This window comes from Carcharhinus amblyrhynchos, chromosome 31 (assembly GCF_965287045.1).
Source record: "Carcharhinus amblyrhynchos chromosome 31, sCarAmb.v2.hapA, whole genome shotgun sequence".
Classification (NCBI taxonomy): Eukaryota; Metazoa; Chordata; class Chondrichthyes; order Carcharhiniformes; family Carcharhinidae; genus Carcharhinus; species Carcharhinus amblyrhynchos.
In genome coordinates this window covers 17,956,760-17,974,091 of record NC_137354.1, presented here as the reverse complement: position 1 = coordinate 17,974,091, position 17,332 = coordinate 17,956,760, and the positions used below count along the sequence as shown (strand labels likewise).

The following is a 17,332-nucleotide window of genomic DNA, read 5'->3' as shown; positions in this document are numbered from 1 at the left end:
AGAATGTGCAAACTCCACACAGACAGTGACCCAAGCCGGGAATCGAACCCAGGTCCCTGGAGCTGTGAAGAAGCAGTGCTAACTGGCCACACACACACACACACACACACACACACACACACACACACACACACACACACACACACACACACACACAGTCACACACACACACACACACACACACACACGCGATTATGTGTGCCAATACATCTGCTTTTCCCAGGAACGACCCTATACCTTTACATCGCGCGGGGCTCCCAGGTGGAAATGAAATATGATTGCCTCTCCGTCACGTTTACCAATTCATAGTGCCAGATGAATTACAAAATTTTTTGATTTGATTTATTATTGTCAAGTGTCGGTATAATAACGTAGTAATAATTGTGTCTTGCGCGACGGACGAAACATACCGCTCATAGAGTACAGATAGAGATGGTTCATAGAGTATAGAGGCAGGTACAATTTTGTCTTTTAAAAAGTATTTAGACATTTACATGGGTAAGATGGGTATAGAGCAGGGGTCTCCAAACTATGGCCTGAAGGCCACATCCGGCCCGCAGCGGGAGGCATCTGGTTCGGAGTTTGGGTACTGCTGGTATAGAGGGATATGGGCCAAACGCGGGCAACTGGGACCAGCTCAGTGGTTAAAAAAAAGGGCAGCATGGACAAATTGGGCCGAAGGGCCTGTTTCCATGCTGTAAACCTTGATGACTCTATGATACATGGGGGAAGGAAAGGAGGGGTTGCGGAATATAGTGTTACAGTCATAGCTAGAGTGTAGAGAAAGTTCAACTTGATATATGATAGGTCCATTCAAAAGTCTGACAGCAGCAGGGAAGAAGCTGTTCTTGAGTCGGTTGGTACGTGTTCTCAGGCTTTTGTACCTTTTTCCTGATGGAAGAAGGTGGAAGAGAGAATGTCCGGGGTGTGGGGGGTCCTTGATTATGCTGGTTGCTTTTCCGAGGCACTGGGAAGTGTTGACAGAGTTAATGGATGGGAGGCTGGCCAGGTGCATTGGTCATGCTAAATTTTCTCTCAGTGTACCCAAACAGTGTGGCGACAAGGGGGTTTTCACAGTAACTTCATTGCAGTGTTAATGTGAGCCTACTCATGACACTAACAAAGACACTTTAAAAGCATGGAATGAATAGCGTTCTCCCCAGGCAAGCTCATTTTGTCTGCTGTAAACATTTCCCTGACGATACGTATTTTTTACCTCTTATCCTAAAGCTTTGTTAAACACAAACATTTGATGGAATGTAGATGAGAACTGGTCTAATGTGTCAAACTCAATTGCATCAAACACAGCAGCAATACAGACTATGATATTGCATTTATAGGAAACCTTGTTCATGTCTGTTAGCCTCACTTGGGCTTTTCTTCGTCTCAGAAATATTCAATGTAATTTTAATGGAATAACGTGATAGGTTTTGCTTTTAATTGTTAATGGCATTGGCTTCCTTTGGCTGCTCCTGTTATGCAAAGCTTAAGGGAGCGCTGTCTTCACCGGGTGAGATTTTTGGGAATGAAAAGATTCAGGAACGTCAGGCTCGATCCATTTCCTCTTCCTTCACAGAGAGACAGATTTTGTCAATAATAAAGGTCTCTATATTACGATTATAATAGTAAAAAGCACGGTGGCACAGTGGTTAGCACAGCTGCTTCACAGTGCCAGGGACCCAGGTTCAATTCCCAGGTTGGGTCACTGTCTGTGTGGAGTTTGCACATTCCCCCCGTGTCTGCGTGGGTTTCCTCCAGGTGCTCTGGTTTCCTCCCACAGTCCAAAGATATGCAGATTAGGTGCATCGGTTAAATTGTCCCTAGTGTCCCAGGGTATGTAGGTTAGATGGATTAGACATGGTAAATGGGTAGGGTTATGTGGATAGGAAGAGCGACTGGATAAGAGAGTCAGTGTGCACACTCAATGGGCCGAATGGCCTCCTTCTGCACCGTGGGGATTCAATGGTTTTTCTGTGAGGCCTAACCATTAGAAAGCTCTACTGGGTAACATGGATATAAAAGACCCCCAATGTCACCTTTTCTGAAGGAGAGTAGGGAGTTCACAGAGGGGCCAGGATTCTCCGATCTCATTCGCCCTGTGCTGCTGTCAACAGGGATGGAGAATTAGGCGCTCAGCCCAAACTCCATTAGCTGCAGCGGGTTCGGAGAATCCCATCACGGGCGAGGTCGGAGGATCCCGGACAGTGTGTTGGCCAACGGTCATTCCCCCAGCATGCACCGCTGTGAGGAAGATTAACTGTTTGTGGGACTTTGCTACGAGCAAATTGGCTGCTTTTCAGCAAAGTAATTCACCGGCTGCACGAAACACTCTGAGACATTCTGAGGATGTGAACGGTGCTACATTAATGCAAGTTCTTCAACGCAATGATCTCAATCTGTACCTGGGGGGCCAAATCACAGAGTTAGAATCAGCTTGGCTGGTGTGTGATTGGGAAGAATATTTTCAATGCAGAAGTAACAGTGTGATGTAACTTTAAGGAAGTTAAAGTAAAGATTAAAAGTTTATTTATTCGTGTCACAAGTAAGCTTACATTAACACCACAATGAAGTTATTGTGAAAACCCCCTCGTTGCTACACTCCAGCGTCGGTTTGGGTACACAGAGGGAGAATTTAGTATGGCCAATGCACCTATATCTTTGGACTGTGGGAGGAAACCGGAGCACCTGGAGGAAGCCCATGCAGACACGGGGAGAACATGCAAACTCCACACAGACAGTGACCCAAGCCAGGAATCGAACCCGGGTTCCTGGTGCGGTGAGGCAGCTGTTCTAACCACCGTGTCACCCCATAATAAAGCAGAAACCAATCGGAAAGAGGATTTACACAACCTTAAAGAAGGCAGAATAAATTGTGGCCGGTTGTTCGAAGTCGGCAAGAATTGTTGCATGCGTCAGAGTGAGGATTTCTTTTAATGACAATTATGTTTTAAAACTTGCCATCTTTCTTCCTGAGGTGAATGGGGAGGATTTATCTGCTCTGTCTCACAGTGAGATTGTTGATGTTCTACGCAGGGTACAAGGGCTGCGATTTTATGGCCTTGTTCATCCCAAAACTGTAAAATCTTGCCCGAGGTCGACGGACATTTCCATTACCCGCCCCTCACCGGCTCCGATTCTGTGGGCGGGGCTTAAAAATTCCAGCCAAGGTGTTGTAATGTTGACCATCAGTAGACAGCTGCCTGGGGAGGAAACCCAGGCAGACATGGGGAGAACGTGCAAACTCCACATAGACAGTGACTCGAGGTCGTAATTTTGTGTGACAAATAGTTCAGATCTGGAACGCACTGCCTGAACAGCCTTCAAAAGGGAGATGGATAGATAGATGAAGTAGAAAATAGTTGCCTAGATTTGGAGGGGTGGAGGGGAATGTGGGACAGGGTGATACAAAGAACAAAGAAAAGAACAGCACAGGAACAGGCCCTTCAGCCCGCCAAGCCTATACCAATAATGATGCCCTAACTAAACTAACAAAACCTCGGCCTGTATCCCTCTATTCCCTCCCTATTCACGCACCCATCCAGATGCTTCTTAAATGTTGCTAACATGTTTACTTCCACCAGCTCCTCCTCTGGCAGTGCGTTCTGGGCACCCACAACTCTACATGAAAAGCTTCCCCTGCACCTTAAACCTTCCCCCTCTCACCTTGAATCTGTGCCCCCTTTGTAATTGACTCTTCCACCCTGGGGAAAAAGCTTCCGACTCTCCACCCTGTCTACACCTCTCCTCATTTTGCAGCCCTCTATCAGGTTTCCCCTCAGCCTCCATCTCTCCGATGAAAACAATCCTAGTTTTTGAAATCTCTCCTCACAGCCAACACCCTCGAGACCAGGCAATATCCCAGAGAACCATCTTTGCACTGTCTCCAAAACTTCCATGTCCTTCTGATGGTGTGGCGACCAGAACTGCATGCCAAATGAAGCTTAACCAAGGTTTTATAGAGCTGTAATACATAAACTGGATGATATTTGGAAAGAGCCAGCAAAGACTTGCTAAGCCTCCTATTTTGTACTCTTCTACAATTAAGAAACTTCTTTAAGAAATGACAGATCAAGTACAAACATCTACCCAATGAATCAGGTAATGGGTAAAAACCCTATAACGTTTTGTGATAGTGATTCCCAAATGCTTGTCAAATGGATGGTGGTATTGTACCAATATTAATGATGTTTCATCATTGTAATGTGCCTCTCTGCTAGGATTGCATTCAAATATATGTAGATTTACACATGATAAACTGTTAGTAATCATTCTAAGCATGAAATTCCATAATAAATACCACCAATGCTTTGCAATTTGTTTCAGTCATATCTTGTTTCATTATAATTTGTATGGAGAATAAGTCTAGTTTATTGGTAAAGGAAACGAGGATTGTTGAGATTTAAATGGTTAATTTATGTAACTTCAAAGTACTTTGTGTCAATATATTCATAATGGAGGTGGCTGATTAATATTTATTACTATGCAGATTAGCATACTTAGCATGCAGATTTAACCAAATTAACCTATAGCTTTATTTAAAGCCCTAAGATCTATTTGAATGTGCAACATAAGCAGGTCTCACGGGTTAGCGTCCCTGCCTCTGAGCGAGAAGGTCCAGGTTCGAGTCCCACCCCCGGGCTTGGTGATCTAAGGTGTGTTCATAATGTGGCCAAACAGATTGCATATCAACTTAAAGTTTATTTATTAGTGTCACAAATAGGCTTACATTAACACTGCAATTAAGCTACTGTGAAAATGCCCTAATCGACACACTCCAGCGCCTACACTGAGGGAGAATTTAGCACGGCCCATGCACCTAACCAGCACGTCTTTCTGACTATGGGAGGAAACCAGAGTGCCCAGAGGAAACCCATGCAGGCATGGGGAGAATGTGCAGACTCCACAGAGAAGGTAACCCAAGCTGGGCATTGAACCAGGTTCCTGATGCTCGTGCCACCATGCTGCCCTAACTTGTGAACCATAGCAAAACATTACATAGAAGGAGGCCATTCAGCCCATCTTGTCCGAGGACATCCAGATGCCCTTTATAATCCCACCTTCCTGCACCCGGCCCATGGCCCATAGCTCTTAAGGTGCAGATCCAGGTACTATAGAGTTTGGGGTCTCCGTCTCCACATTGGCTCAGGCAGTGAATTCCAGACACCCAATCTCTGCGTAAAAAAGTTCTTCCTCACGTCCTCTCTACACTTACTGCCACTTATCTACCCATGTCCCCTGATTCTAGAATTCTCCACCAAGAGAAACAATCTTATCCTGTCCACTCTATCTCTTCCCCTCATAATTGTGTATCAAGTCACCCCTCAGCTTTCTCTGCTCCAAGGAAAATAACCCCAACCTATCCAAACTCTCCTCAATAGCTACATAGAATCATAGAAACCCTACAGTGCAGAAAGAGGCCATTCGGCCCATCGAGTCTGCACCGACCACAATCCCACCCAGGCCCTGCCGCCATATCCCTACATATTTACCCACTAATCCCTCTAACCTACGCATCTCAGGACACTAAGGGGCAATTTTAGCATGGCCAATCAACCTAATGCATATCTTTGGACTGTGGGAGGAAACCGGAGCACCTGGAGGAAACCCACGCAGACATGAGGAGAATGTACAGACTCCACACAGACAGTAACCCCAGCCAGGAATCGAACCCAGGTCCCTGGAGCTGTGAAGCAGCAGTGCTAACCCCTGTGCTACCGTGCCCACCCACTTTCCTGGTCCTAACAATGCACTGAAATGGCAGGCGTTAGGAGTGGGAGAGATCGCAGGTCAGCCATGTGATGGAATGGAATTGGAACCTCCACCATCTTAGCTCACAACATGCGTATAGAAGTGTACGTCGCCACGGCAACTTGGACATCTTGGGTGTCCAGTTGGCTATTGGATTGGGAGAAACAGCACGAGGGTTGGATCTTTCTTCCAGCTGAGTTGGACTCAGGAACTGCCTGCTTCACCTACTTGTGCTGGTGGGCACGGTGCCATGGGCTCAGTCTCTGGCTTTGGGGTAGAAAACTGAAGCAGGCGGCATGATGGCAATTGATTCACGCCTGGCCGAAAGATCTGCCCATAAATTGCCTTCGCATTTTCATTTAGTTTTGGGCGATTGTGTTCAGTGCGGGAAGAGGGATAGCGTTCCCGAGAGCTTTTATGAATGTTTTCAGCACGTCCTATAATGGAATAGAGGAACAATCATTCACTGGGACATTTCCTGAGGGCTTGTCATGTGTAGAGAAGCCTCTCGATATGTTTTACACAGAAGGGAAGGAATAACTAACACTAAGCAGCAGGACACAAAGTGAGTGCAGGGTGGGAACAGGAGCAGCCACCAATTTGTTGTAATATTCCTGGCAAGGCCAGCTTTTGTACCCGTCACCAATTGCCCTTGAGAAGGTGGTGGTGAGCTGCCACCTTGAGCTGTTTTGTTGTCATCCATCTGACGTAGGTACACACACAGCAAATTCATCAGTGATTTCCCTGTGACAGTGAAGGAACACAGCTCAGAGATGTGCGGGTTCAATTCTGACCTCGGGTCACCGTCTGTGTGTAGTTCTCCCCGTGTCTGCATGGGTTTCCTCTGGGTGCTCTGGTTTCCTCCCACAGTCCAAAGATGTGCCAGTTATAGGGATTGGCAGTGCTGAATTGCCCCTTAGTGTCCCGGGATATGTAGGTTAGAGGGATTGCAAGGTAAATATGTGGGGTTACAGGGAAAAGACCTAGTGGATTGTTGTCAGTACAGACTCGATGGCCCGAATGGCCTCTTTCTGCATTGTAGGGTTACTTTGATTGGTGATGCAGTTTAAAGTTTATTTATTAGTCACAGATAGGCTAAAATTATTAATATTGCAATGAAGTTACTGTGAAAATACCCTAGTTACCACACTCTGGTGCCTGTTCGGGTACACTGAGGGAGAATTTAGCACGGCCAATGCACCTTAATCGGCACGTCTTTTCGGATTAGGGGAGGAAACCGGATTACGCCGAGGAAACCCACGCAGACACAGGGAGAAGGTGCAAACTCTGCACAGGCTGTGACCCGAGCCAGGAATTGAACCCGGGTCCCTGGCGCTGTGAGGCAGCAATGCTAACCACTGTGCCGCTGTGCCAATCCTATTGGAGTACCAGGTTTTTCCCCCCGGTGACGGAATGGTGATAAAGTACTGTTCTATGTTTCTAAGTCAGCGGAGATTTGCTCTGATAAGTACGGCCAAAAAACGGGAGGGGAATACTCCGTTTTCCCATCTGTTGGGTACTTATTTTTTTGGAAAATCCAGCCATTAACTTCTAAAGTTCCACCCGTGTCCCAGTGCCAGGAATTATTAACCTCCTGATGTTGACTTGCTACTTGTAGTGTGATTGAGATGATGGGAAGACACAAACCTGACCAGTGTTCTTCAAACGTTCAATAGCTTGCTTGTGTGTGATGCTCTGCAGACTGACACCATCCACCTCCCACAGTCGATCCCCTGTCAAAACAGATGAAAGAAGTCAGGACTGGCGTGGCCTTATCTAATTTAGTGCAACGAAGCACTGTAACAGGCTTCTCTTAGTCAACTCACAACTCAAACACAGAATTAAACGGCAGCCGGAGCTTTTAAAGCTTCAACTCCGAGCTGCTTCCAAATAACTAACTGTTCTTGCCATTTTTTTGGCAGGTATTCCTTATAGAAAATGGTGGCGCACTTCACCTGAGAAGGCCTGAACCGAGAGGCCCAAATCACCAGGCAAAATATGACGGATGCTGGAATCTGAAACAAAAACAGAAGATGCTGGAAAACCTCAGCGGGTCTGACAGCATCTGTGGAGAAAAAAAAATACGGCTAACCTTTCGAGTCTGGTGACCCTCTGTCTTTTTCTCTTTCCTCTTCTCCAGTTCCTTCCCAACTTTACATCGGCCATCTCAGTTTTTCTCTGCCCCTCTTACCCACTCTGTTGCCTTCTCAACTTGCTCTCTCAGGTCCAAACCGGACTTTGGCATCTCAAACATGCCAACGAGGGTGGCGCTGGTGTTGTCTGGCGTACGGACCTTTACCTCACAGAGGCTGAGCGCCAACTCTCAGATACTTCCTCCTACTTCCCCCCTGCACCCTGACCCCATCACCAAACATCAAGCCACTGTTTCCAGGACTGTCAATGCCTCATCTCCTCGGAGATCTTTCCTCCACTGCTCCCAACCTCGGACAACCTGTTTTTACTTCCTTCTCAAAGTCCGCAAACAGGACTGCCCTGGTAGGCCCATCGTGTTAGCCTGTTCCTACCACACCGAACTCATTTCCTCCTATCTTGACTCCATTCTCTCTCCTCCTGTCCAGTCCCTCCCCACCTCCTTCCACGATTCCTCAGCCCTGATGAAGGGTCATCCAGGCTTGAAACATTGGCTCTATTCTTTCTCTACACATGCAGTCAGGCCTGAGATTTTCCAGCATTTTCTCCTCATATCTCCTTCTACCAGTGGGGAGAGTTTTTCCCAATTTACTCTGTCCCTCATGATTTGAAAAATCTATTCAATGTCTAGAATGGTCAATATAGGCGGCTCGGTGGTACAGTGATTAGCGCTGCCTTGGCAAAGCAGCCAGCATAATTAAGGACCCCATGCTCCCTGGACATTCTCTCTTCCACCTTCTTCCGTTGGGAAAAAGATACAGAAGTCTGAGGTCACACACCAACCAACTCAAGAACAGCTTCTTCCCTGCTGCCATCAGACTTTTGAATGGACCCACCTCACACTAAGTTTTATGGACAGGTCTTTCAGATTTTTTTTTTTTACACACTAGCTATGACTGTAACACTACATTCTGTACTCTATCCTTTCCTTCTCTACGGTATGCTCTGCCTGTATAGCACACAAGAAACAATACTTTTCACTATGCGTTAGTACATGTGACAATAATGAATCAAATCAAATCAAATCACTGCTGTCCCACAGCACCAGGGACCCGGGTTCAATTCCCGACTTGGGTCGCTGTACGTGTGGAGTCTGCACATTCTACCCGTGTCTGTGTGGGTTTCCTCCAGGTGCTCTGGTTTCCTCCCACAGTCCAAAAGACGTGCTGGTTAGGTGCATTGGCCTTGCTAAATTCTCCCTCAGTGTACCCGAACAGGCATTGGAGTGTGGCGACTAGGGGATTTTCACAGTAACTTTGTTGCAGTGTCATTGTAAGCCTACTTGTGACACCAGTAAATAAACTTAAAAGAAATCCTCGAGTGATTCCCAACTTTTCACTTCCTCAAACACAAAACGTTGCACCTCCATCCCCACCCCATCCCATCCCCACCCTTTCGCCCCCAATTTACCTTTTGCGATTTGGCCATCAAGGTCAGCGGCTCCTCCAGGTATGATGGCCTTCACGTAAATCCCACCGTTCTTCACACTGGTGTTCACACCTCCCTGCAGAAAGACAGAACATGGTTAAAGAAGGAGCTTTCTCCGATGTAGACTTTCCCTTTACACTCCGGCACTTGTTTGGGTACACTGAGGGAGAATTTAGCATGGCCAATGCACCCTAACCAGCACGTCTTTCGGACTGTGGGAGGAAACCAGAGCACCCGGAGGAAACCCATGCAGACACGGGGAGAATGTGCAGACTCCACACAGACACGAGATGCCTCCCGCAGACCACCAGCGGAGGTTTCCTGCAAGTCAGTATCGTCATGTAATAAAGGCTCTCAATGAAGGAGAATGCTCAGTTTGAAATTCAGGGTGGCACAGTAGTTAGCGCTGCTGCCTCACAGCACCAGGGACCCAGGTTCAATTCCCAGTTTGGAAAACTGTCTGTGTGGAATTAACACATTCTCCCCATGTCTGCGTGGATTTCCTCCATGTGCTCCGGTTTACTCCCACACTCCGAAAGACACTCTGGTTAGATGCATTGGCCATTGCTAAATTCTACTTCAGTGTATCCGAACAGGCGCCAGAGTGTGGCGACCAGGGGATTTTCACAGTAACTTCATTGCAGTGTTAATGTAAGCCTACTAATAAATAAACATTAATTTCAAGTGAAATTAATGTTCAGCAAAGTGCTGATCTTATTTCAGATAAGACCTGCCTTGCCTGGTTTAGAATAATTACTCCTGCGAAGCCTTTGAAACCCATGCTCATGAGACACAGTCTGAATACAGCAGAGAATGGATTATAGGATGAATGAAAGCCTGGCTAAAAATCTCTGCAATTCTTTCTTGATGTTTATTTGTTAGTTAAAGACACTCAGAATTGCGCTGAACCTCTCCAAACTGTAGATAAGAGAGTCCTTTATCACTTCCAAACAAAACTGTCAACACACAGCCTTTGTATATTGTTACAAACAGGGGGACAAGTTGATTGTTGTCTTGGGGCTGTTTCGCGAGTGTCGGGTAAAATGTTCTGTCTTGTGGCAGGCCGGGGTGACGTGGCTGTTCAAGATTCAAGGCAGACGTGGCTTGTTTTAATAAAAGGTGCAAGATGATTGTGCATTGTAACAATGGCAGCAGCTTCTGTGCTTATGTAGGCCAGTGTTGAGAGCATAGGAACAAGGAGCAGGAGGAACCCCGTGCTCCGCCAGTGAATAAGATCACGGCTGATCTGATAATAACCTCAAGTCTGCATCCAGCCCACTCCCGATAACCTTTCACCCCCTCGCTCACCAAGGATCTATCTACCTCTGCCTAAAAACTACTCTGCTTCCACTGCCTTTTCAGACAGAGTTCCAGAGGCTCACCATTCTCTGAGAGAAAAATTGTCGCCTCACCTCCTTTGTAAATGAATGCATTCTTATTTTTAAACGGTGATCCCCCCATTTCTAGATTCTCCCACAAGAGGAATCATCCTCTCCACATCCACCCTGTCCAACACCCCTCAGCATCTTAAAGGCTTCGATCAAGTCGCCGCCTATTTTCGCACGCTCTGATTGTCACAGCAGAATAGTTAGCCTGGAAATGTTAGAGGAATTTAAACTAATTCTATCTCCTGGGGAACGACAGTACAGACTCCTCCCACCTCCCTCCCCCCCGACCCCAACCCACCCCTGTAGCCCCCTGCTGATCACTCTTAGGTCCCCATCTAACTTCCCAAATCCCTGACTACACCCCGGCAACCCTTCCGATTACCTTCCCTGCAAAATCCCTGAATACCCCCGTACTCCCTGAGTAGCACCATCCAACCCTCCCCCCACCCCTTCACAGGCTCTCTCACTTACCACTTCATCCCGACTAACCTCCTGCCTTCCCAAACTATCCCCCACCGCCTCCCCCCACTTCCGTGACTACCACCCTGATCCATCTTATCACCAACTGGCCACTCTCACCTCCCCCCCCTACCCACAACCCCCAGGCTCAGCCTACCCCACTCACCCCTCACCACTCCGACACACGTATCAGAAACATCTACTTTCTCCCCAGCTTCCCAAAGTAGCCAGCACTCTACCTGATTTGCGCTGCCTAGATGTGACACAAAAGGGACATGACTTGACTTCCCCTGAGGCTGTTACCAGGCTCTCAAGACCTCGGCAACCAGCTGAACGGCACGCCTCCCAAGAGGCTCAGGAAATGTGCAGCTCCTGAACATAGAATCGCAACAGTGCAGAAAGAGGCCATTCGGCCCATCGGGACCGAACTGCCTCTCTGAAAGAGCTTCCTGCCCAGGTCCTCCCCCTCTGCCCTATTCCCAAGACCCCACACATGACCAATCCACCTAACTTGCAGATCTTTGGACTGTGGGAGGAAACCAGAGCACCCGGAGGAAACCCATGCAGACACGGGGAGAACATGCAGACTCCGCTCAGACGGTGACCCCAGGCTGTAATCGAACCTTGATCCCTGGCTCTGTGAGGCAGCAGTGCTAACCACTGTGCCACCATGTCGCTCTGGATAAGTTAAAAGTCTATTCAATGGTGATTGGCACTCTGTGATGACTTCAGCCAGGCTAATGAGGTTGGCTTGCTAGAGTATGGACTGTCCTATTTGATGGTTAAACCAGGGAACCTCATGCTCCCCATTTAAAGCAGGTCTGTCAGACTCCCAGCCTGCATCCAGCAGGGACCGACTGGAGAGCTGGCTGTGTACAGATGTATGGTGTAAATAAAGTAACTTGGTGATGGGACTTTAGCCTCCGTGGAGTTATTACACACTCTTCAGAGGTTCTGGTCCATGCTATACCTAGAAGCACAAAACCATTACTGTGATTTAAAGATGAAGGCTTACAAAAGTGGAATGAGGTTGGATGGAGGTCCTGGAGAAGGACGTGTTTGAAGTATTTTTGTGTTTTGTCATTTCCATGGCCCACAATGATGAAATATTTCACCAGTGACAGAAGCAGTCATTTTAACACTTACTGTGACGCTAACGCCAAGGCTTCCATCTATTTTAGTCAGCTCCACACAGTACCTGTCTGCTTGTTGGGCGTCTTGTGTGGGCAAAGACTCAGCTCCCTCCTGTCGATGAGAAACACAAAGTATTGATGGTCATCCTCTCCAAGGTCCAAATCACTGATTCCCAGCGTTGTACATTCACAATGTGCCCCGTGTTTCCGCACAGTGATCTTTCTCACATTTTAAAGTGACAGGGATGTGAAACTGTCTGCACCGCTCAGCGGATAGAGAGGTTGGGAGCCTCTCATTGAGAGCCCAGTACTTTCCTCTGGTTGCCGTGTTGAGTTGGGGATGGGCAATAAATACCAGCCTCACCAGCAATGCCCACATCCCATAAATTAATTCAAAGAAAATTAAATGCCAAACTGAATCAAGGATTCCCCTCTACCAACCCTCCCCAGGGGTAGAAGTCTTGCCTTGTTGCCCTGCAGAGAGTTGCTGGCCGATTAGAGACTGGCAGCCATTCATTTCTTGTCCGTATGATTTTTTTTAAATTCAATTCATGGGCTATGGGTGCTGGCTGGCCAACATTTATTGCCCATCCCTAATTACCCTTGAGTGATTGATATAACAGAGTGGTTTGCTAGGCTATTTCAGAGGGCAGTTGAGAGTCAACCACATTTGCTGTGGCTTTGACTTAGGCCAGACCAGGTAACGACAGCAGATTTCCTTCCCTAAAGGAGATTAGCGAACCAGATGTCTTTTTCCAACATTGGTTTCATGGTCGTCAGTAGATTCTTAATTCCAGATTTTTTAAATTCAATTCAATTCCCACTACTTGCCCTGGCAGGATTTGAACCCGGGTCCCTAGAACAACAGCTGAGTTTCTGGATTAATAGTCAGGCGATAATATCACTAGGCTGTCACCTACCCCTGGTGAGATGGTGGCCCCTGCCAGTAATACACCCACCTGGTGCCTAGGATCCATTCACGGACCAAACACAGGTGAGTGATGGTGAGGTGGAGGGTTTAGGGTTGTGTGGGTAGGTGGAGGGGAACGGGGGGTGACACACTAGAAGCGAGGGAGTGGAGGGTGTGGCTCACAGCAAGCCCATGCCCGCTCCCCTTCTGGTTGTGTGGTCAGGCACTGAGTATCTTTGAACGAGGACCCTGATCACTATTGTCCTGGAACACTATGCCCAAGTGCGGGTCAGGTAGATTGGCCATCCTAAATTGACCCTCATGTCAGGGGAAATAGCTAGGGTAAATACATGAGGTTATGGGGATAGGGCCTAGGTGGGATTGTGGTCGGTGCAGACTCGATGGGCTGAATGGTCTCCTTCTGCACTGTGGGGATTGTATGATTGTATCCAATGAAAGAGTATAAAGTACACCGGTCCTGAAAAAGAGGCATCCTTTCGACATTGGTAAGGCCACACTTGGAACGCTGTGTACAGTTCTGGTCACCCTATTGTAGAGAGGATATTATTAAATTGGGAAGAGTGCAGAAGAGATTTACTAGGAAGCTAGCGGCACTTGATGGTTTGAGTTATAAAGGAGAGGCTGGATAGACTGGAACTTTTTCCTCTGGAGCATGAGAGACTTAGGGGTGATCTTATAGAGGTCTATAAAATAATGAGGGGCATAGATCAGCTAGACAGTCAATATCTTTTCCCAAAGGTAGGGAAGTCTAAAACTAGAGGGCATAAGTTTAAAGTGAGAGGGGAGAGATACAAAAAGGTCCAGAGGGGCAACTTTTTCCATACAGACAGTGGTGAGTGTCTGGAACGAGCTGCCTGAGGTAGTAGTAGAGGCGGGTACGATTTTGTCGTTTAAAAAGTGTTTAGACAGTTACATGGGTAAGATGGGTATAGAGCGATATGGGCCAAATGTGGGCAATTGGGACTAGCTTAGGGGTTTAAAAGAAAGGGCGCATGGACAAGTTGGGCCAAAGGGCCTGTTTCCATGCTGTAAATCTCTATGTCAGGGCAGCTCCTTATTTTGTTGACACTGGGGTCCTTCCAGGCAAGTCCTGACAGGAGAGCATCCATACAGATTGCGAGCACCTCAATATTTCAAAAACGTTTAGTTACTTTAAAGCTACGTACTTTATACTCTGTTAACAAAAAACTGTTCACAAATAGCTCCTTTTAAAATTGTTCAGAAGCCTCACTTCAATGCTTGGCCAACGACAAGGGTTAGATTGAGTGAAAGTGGGGCGTTAATATAATATTAACAACAGGCTGAATAACTGTCTCAGTCCTCAAAGGAATGAATATCACTTCAACATTCCTCAACGAGTAATGATCCAAATTCATCTCCCCACTTAAATATGATTCTTGGTTTCTTGGCACAGCTTAATTTTGTTTTAATAGCAACGAGACTGAGGCTGATAGATATTGATGAGATGAGGTTTTGAGGGATTATGGAGAGCAGGCTGGTAGATGGAGCTAAAATGCAGCTCAGCCCTGGTCTAACTACCAGAAGGACTTGGAGGCTTTGGAGAGGGTACAGGAAAGGTTTACCAGGGTGAGAAGGCACGGTAGCACTGTGGTTAGCACCGCTGCTTCACAGCTCCAAGGACCTGGGTTTGATTCCCGGCTCGGTCTTGCATCGTGTGAATGAACTCTGCGAGTGATTTGAGGAGGAACTGCAATGAGTCCTTTAGTGTTTACCATGTGTGATATGAATGGAATTGGATTAACAATTCAGAGTGCTGAAAAATATTGGGAACAAATTTGGACCTGATGAGCTTCTTATGTCTGGGATTTTATCCTTCTGTGTTCACCAACCTTGAGTTTACCACTGGATCGAAAGCTGGCACCACAACATTGGGAAAACTTTGTGGAAGAAGAGGTTTTGATTTTTACCTCAAGGTATTTCTGTTTTGTGCTTCTTGCCCTGGGCTTACCTTCATTTCGACAACTTGATGCTGGGCAGACAGTGCGCTGGGCACTGGAATCACCTCTGGTGTACACGGTTCGTGGTTGACACCTTGCTCTGCCGCTGGTGAGTTGCCTTGCCGACGGCGACACGAGCTTGCCGAGCTGTTGACTTTACCCTTCGATTTTGCCCGATCCTTCCGAGCAGTCTCGTACAGGCCTAAAAACAGGGGTAGCAAGCTATTAAAGGGCAAAGATTCTTCACCTGCCAATAGAACCTTTTCTTGTTTACTCCCACAATGCATTTCACCCTCACAGCTCCCTTGTCCTGAAATAAAAGCCATTGGGCCTCACAGCACCAGGGACCCGGGTTCAATTCCCAGCTTGGGTCACTGTGTGTGGAGTTTGCACATTCTGCATGGGTTTCCTCTGGTGCTCCAGCTTCCTCCCACAGTCCAATGATGTGTGGGTTAGGTGCATCGGCCATGCTAAATTGCCCCTTCGTGTCCAGAGATGTGTAGCTTAAGTGGAATGGCCGTGCTAAATTGCCCCTACATGTGCAAAGATGTGTAGGTTAAGTGGATTGGTCATGCTAAATTGCCCCTTAGTGTCAGGGAGACTAGCCGGGTAAAATATATGGAGTTACAGGGACAGGGCCTGGGTGGGATTGTTGTCAATGCAGGCTCAATGCGTCAAATGGCCTCCTTCTGTACTGTAGGGATTCTGTGCTAATATGTATGTGATCTACACTGTATCTATGATTTAATACTATTAAAACGGATCTGAAAACTTTTGTCATAACCATATAGCACAGAAAGAGGGCACTTGACTCATCATCCCTGTGTTAGCTCTCTGAAGGTTCCATTCCTCTAAATCCATTTCCCCAAATCCTTTCACATGCTGTTTCATCAAATATTTACCCACCTCTCTTTTAAAAGCTATTTAATTCACTCCCCTCCCCACCCCCCCCATCCTGTTTCTGGTAGGGTATATCTTGTTGTGGTGATTGACCCTTTGTGGGCAACACAGCAGAGTAAGGTTCATCTGGTCTGTGTAACCAATTGAGAATCAGAGTGGGGAATCACCCCCCAGAGGAGGAGTTCTCTGAGGCAGGAGGCATTCCCGAATGTGCAGACACACTGACGCTCTTGCAGATCCTTGTAAATAAGTCTCTGAATATAATACATGCCTGAGTAACCCTCTGAATAAGAATAAAAATATTCCTAACCTTTCCCTTCAATCTATTGATGATGGATTTAATTTTGAGTTGGTTTCTCCCACTTCTTATCTCTTCTCCATTGACTGTCTACACTTCCTGCTGCCTCGGCAAAGCAGCCAGCATAATTAAGGACCCCACGCACCCCAGACGTACTCTCTCCCACCTTCTTCCATCAGGAAAAAGCTACAAAAATCCGAGGTCACGTACCAATCAACCCAAGAGCAGCTTCTTCCCTGCTGCCATCAGACTTTTGAATGGACCTACCTCACACTAAGTTGGTCTTTCCCTACACTCAAGCTGTGACTGTAACACCACATTCTGCACCCTCCCCTTTCCTTCTCCCCTGTGCACTCTATGAACAGTCTGCTTTGTCCGTATAGCATGCAAGAAACAATAGCCTTCACTGTATACTAATACACGTGACAGCAATAAATTAATCAAGATGCAAGGAGACTGTGAGTACCTTTTGGTTGAGAAATGATCAGTGTCACCTCATCGGGAGCATTCTGCAGAATCTCTGCCGCGGTTCGGAACGTGACTCCCTCCAGACTCTCATTATTCACCGAGATCAGACGGCCCCCTTCAGGACACAGAAGCAGAAATTGCATTTGAGTGGTGAGGGGGAGGCATTAAAGGACGCACACTGGATGATAAGGTGCAAAAAGTATCAGCCGTCACCTTCTTTAACCCGTCCGTCCTTGTCCGCTGGGCCCCCGGGTATGACGGACGCGATGAAGATGCCCAGGTCTAATTTCCCCGTGCTCTCGCCTCCAACAATCAGAAAACCTGCAAAGAAAAGTACATTGAAACTGGGGGAATGCCTGTTCCTCGACTTAACAACCCAAGCGGCCTGGGAATTAAAATCTCTTGGCTTGTGTCGGCCAGATTGAAGTGCTTTCTTGCACACTCCACCAGCCCAACTCCCGCCTGTCTCG

General features: G+C 47.1%; 1 protein-coding gene across 5 annotated transcripts in view; it reads right to left on the bottom strand.

Moving 5' to 3' along the window:
• ptpn20 (protein tyrosine phosphatase non-receptor type 20) overlaps positions 1-17,332 on the bottom strand; it is a 276,596-nt gene that overhangs the window by 104,843 nt on the left and 154,421 nt on the right. For all 5 annotated transcript variants that reach the window (XR_013889733.1, XM_080215794.1, XM_080215796.1 and 2 more), the window contains exons 20-25: positions 17,076-17,183; positions 16,861-16,977; positions 15,208-15,398; positions 12,321-12,419; positions 9,310-9,403; positions 7,396-7,481 (exon numbers count right to left, since the gene is read on the bottom strand). Coding sequence is in view for 4 of the 5 variants with exons in the window: in XM_080215794.1 (XP_080071920.1) it covers positions 7,396-7,481; positions 9,310-9,403; positions 12,321-12,419; positions 15,208-15,398; positions 16,861-16,977; positions 17,076-17,183 (695 nt within the window). In the remaining variant the exon portion in view is untranslated. The remainder of the gene's footprint in view (positions 1-7,395; positions 7,482-9,309; positions 9,404-12,320; positions 12,420-15,207; positions 15,399-16,860; positions 16,978-17,075; positions 17,184-17,332) is intronic.